This window comes from Palaemon carinicauda, chromosome 13 (assembly GCF_036898095.1).
Source record: "Palaemon carinicauda isolate YSFRI2023 chromosome 13, ASM3689809v2, whole genome shotgun sequence".
NCBI classification, from domain to species: Eukaryota; Metazoa; Arthropoda; class Malacostraca; order Decapoda; family Palaemonidae; genus Palaemon; species Palaemon carinicauda.
This window is the reverse complement of record NC_090737.1, coordinates 52505312-52509226: the sequence shown is the minus strand read 5'-3', so window position 1 is coordinate 52509226 and position 3915 is coordinate 52505312. Positions and strand designations below refer to the sequence as shown.

The 3915-nt window shown below is 39.3% G+C and overlaps 1 protein-coding gene across 1 annotated transcript; it reads left to right on the top strand.

Moving 5' to 3' along the window:
* The first annotated feature begins 250 nt into the window (after nucleotides 1-250).
* Nucleotides 251-973, top strand: LOC137651571 (uncharacterized). Its single transcript, XM_068384799.1, has one exon. It carries the CDS (start codon nucleotides 251-253, stop codon nucleotides 971-973), a length of 723 nt encoding a protein of 240 aa, XP_068240900.1.
* Nucleotides 974-3915: the final 2942 nt, after the last annotated feature.

The window sequence follows — 3915 nt, the reverse complement described above, 5'->3', positions numbered from 1 at the left end:
TGTGCAAGCAGTGCCCAGATTTACCGCTCAATTCAATATGCCACACTGTATCGTCTCTGAAATACTTCCACTTTCTAAGCTGGTCAAACTCTTCTAACTGAACTTATGCATCACCCTGTAATTGATGAGGTTTAAATCTTTCCATAACATGACATGGAAATTCATCACTTCCCCGTGCCATTTGGCAGGGAGGTTTTTATGAAAGGCTAATAGGCTTCACCAAACGTAATTTAAGGAAAGCGTGTATCACATGTATCCTACCTATAATGAATTCGTCACTTTGGTACAAGAAGCCGGAGGCGTCATCAACAATAAACCTATAGTTTACTTGGATGTCAACGACGTTACTGATACCCCCTTGACTCCGAGTCATCTGCTTTATGGTCGAACCCTCTCACTTGCTCCTCAGGTCTTTATGACCGACCTCGATGACCCCACATATAAGGAAGGGAACAGCCTCACAGCTAGTTATCCAAAACTCACAAACATGTTGCATGTGTTTTTAAAACGATGGACCCAGGATTATTTCAATTTCCTTCATGAACGTCACATAAAAAATAATCGTATCCACCCTGTGCCTCCTAAAATTGGAGATTTATGTTTGTTAATTTTGGTTGAAGAAAATCGGGAAGATTATCTAATGGACCGTATTCTGGAAACCTACCCCAGTCAAGATGGTCATATTAGATCTGTGAGGGTGCGCACCGCTCATGGAATATATGTGCGTCCCATTAACCGTCTTATCCCATTAGAGATAAATGTCGCAGGTCCCTATATCACTGAACTCGAGCAAGATGGTCTTGATGCGCTCACGACACCCCAGTTACCAGATCCTCCCTCAGAGGACCCTCTAAATGGCGATTCTTCTGATGATGTCGCCCCTCTTCCCAAACCTGATCCTGTGTCCTCTCGAGGGCAACCTTGTAGAGCGGCAGCAGATAAAGCCCGTGCCTTATTCCAGAAAGTCCTATAAATTTGAGAGGGATGGGGAATGCCCCCTTCCTTTTGTACCCTCAATCTTGTTAGTGGACCCCTCCTTCTTTCTCGATCATACTTGGCAGTGTGTGGAAATACTTTCCGCGCTTTATTTTAGTCACCCACGTTATTCCATTTTTTATTTTTTGTTTCTTATTGTCTGGGTTTTATGCATCTCGTTTTTCTTTTGTTTCCTTTGTAACCTTTATTATTATACCCTTAAATATTCATTGATGCTAACATGTCCATCATTCCCCTGTAATGCTTCACCTTTCATCACCTCATTCCTCTGTAGATGATTTTATCTCATTTCGTTAGCTCACAGTACATTGCTTGATGATGCAACCGACCGTCGACAATTTTTAAAAACAGTGATTAGTTGCGTTTTGTTCCAAATGCTCTTGAAGCTCTGGATGTTTAACCACAATTGGTTTGTATTTAGGTAACTCTTTAATTTACGTAACTCATTGATCTTAGCTTATTGCTATTTGCACCTCGGTACCTATTTATAAGTCTATTTAGCTAGGATTGTTTCCTGTGTTATTGAACATCACTAAACGCCACTTTAATTTTTTGTATATATATTAATTTTTATAAGTCAGACAGTAGGATTTCTTTATAATCACTTTCCCTGGAGTTTCAAGAATGATTCCTGTATTTATAAAGAGCACCCTTCAGCGTACCATGTACTCATGGAAATTGGAAGAAGAACCAGCTCAGTTTCGGCAGGCAGTAGCGTGCGAGCGGCCCACTTAAAAAACAGGAACCGTGGTAGACGGACGTAAGCATAGCCCCTACAACTTGGACGCCGCTTCAACTTAGGCGTCGCTTCAACTACCTGTTGGTCAAACAGTTACTAACCAACGGTATGCCTTGCTTTGCACCATTATTTAGAAGATAGGCTGACGAAGACAAAACACGACAGTGCAGAACTTAAGATGCACCGTGTTCTTAACAGTTTACAAGATACTTCCACTACGTCTACAATCAACCCTCTACAGCGTGAGTACTAATTAACGGTGCTCTACCTTGGCCAAGGAACTGTCCCCCCTTATTTTTCTAGCCTTTATTTGATGATGTGCACATTTAGCTACGAAGAAATGTTCAAACTGTCTGGTTTAATCATTCGTGACGTGTCCATTACTATAAGTTGTGTTCCCGTTCCCCTCTATCAAGTTTGAATATTTTTGCCCGAGAGGAATGTGTTTAAAGTAGTGAGTAGAACTTTTGGTATTACTTCAGTCACCATTTTTACTTTCATTGGTTGATTAGTTATTTGATTATTGATTTAAGATTTAATTGATTTGACCATTTTCTTGGCATTTTTCATATGCCATGCAGTCTTTATTCAAATTTCAATTGGGTAGTTATGCTGGGTTTTCCTGTGTCATTTAGGTGGAAATTGTGTGGTACTTTATGGAAATAGATGCCAATTTTAGGTTAAGATTATTAACTGTTTTTAGATTGACTTTTACATTTTGAAATGACTAAAAGAATTATCTCACGAGGTGAGATATAACATAAGGGTAAGTTCATATTCACGTCAATGTAAAGCTATCGGTGTTAACCCTTTATTGTAATGTTCTACAGTATTACCTCCTGGTGGTCGTTAGGACGTTTTGACTTTCACAGTACTGCTCCCCCTAACTCTTTGTGAAACTGTCGTTAACGTAACTGATTCAGTCCAACCACACTTGATTGTTATTTACTAATGTGCGCCCTGGGGTAGCGTCTGAACATCAAGGTGATATTGGTGCCGACAGTCCCGGTATAGAATAATCTTTGGACTTAAACGTGTGTAAGGAAAGCAAACCGTCTTTTTTGCGCTTCTCTAGTTTGTCAAGTGTAAGAGTGTTGGCACTCTATCCTTCAGGCTCGGTCCGGAAATCAGAAACGGGGAGGCCTTTCCCAGAAGTATATCCCACATGGTGTTAGGTCTAAAAGTGGTCTAAGATCAAAATTAAATATTCATGATTTGTATGTGTAGGCCTTTATTGATTCAGATATTACATTTTATAAACATACAAAAATGCTGAAACAAAAATTGGGCAAATAGATTGGTCTATGTTGGTTAGTAAAGTTTAGAGGTCCATAATAGGGATCTTATTCCCTTAAACTACTGATCAAGCTTCTGGTCTGCTATGCTGCAAAGCCCCATAGACTCAAAGCTGATTCAATCAAACAAAGCAATGGAGACACTAATTATTCAAGAAATATAACTTGACAAAATACTTTGAAATTTACCTTCAATATAAAATATCAGGAATGGAAGTAATCATAATATCAATTGGTAACATTATTAGGTACACAATTATAAGAAGAAATGCATCTGAAATTTGAGATTCGGTTAGAATAGTTTGTCTTTAGAGCTGTATAGAAAAAAAAGGATAGAGAAGCAGAGAAAGTAAAGATCTTTATTTTCCACCAATGGCTAAATGGGTAGAATAGATATAAAGGTAGATCGATTGCATGCGAAATTAGATTATATAGAAGTATTATATCATTAATTAAATCATAGATTGGTAAATTTACAGTTTCAACCATTATGGGAAAATTGGATTAAAAATATATTTGTTGCATCAGAAATAGTGTAGTTCCAACGGTTTAACGTTTATTTTGATCGCAAACCATCCGATTTAGAGATTTACTATGTAATTGGAGTTAAAACAACAAGTTGTTCCAGAATACAGAAAGACCCTACTCCATCCCTACAGTTATGGGGGACACCAGGTGGGAACCGGGGTTTTGGGTGGGGGGGAGGCGTCAAATGATATTTGCAATAAATGAATACTTATCCTTCCACCACCCCTCCCCCTATACTCCTACCTAGCCCTACCGGAGGAGGGGGGGGGGCCTCCCCCCCCTGTGACCCCCCCTTAAGGCCACTGTGATTTTCAGGGCAATACTGAACCTAATAAACCCACCTAACCTAGCCTAGGG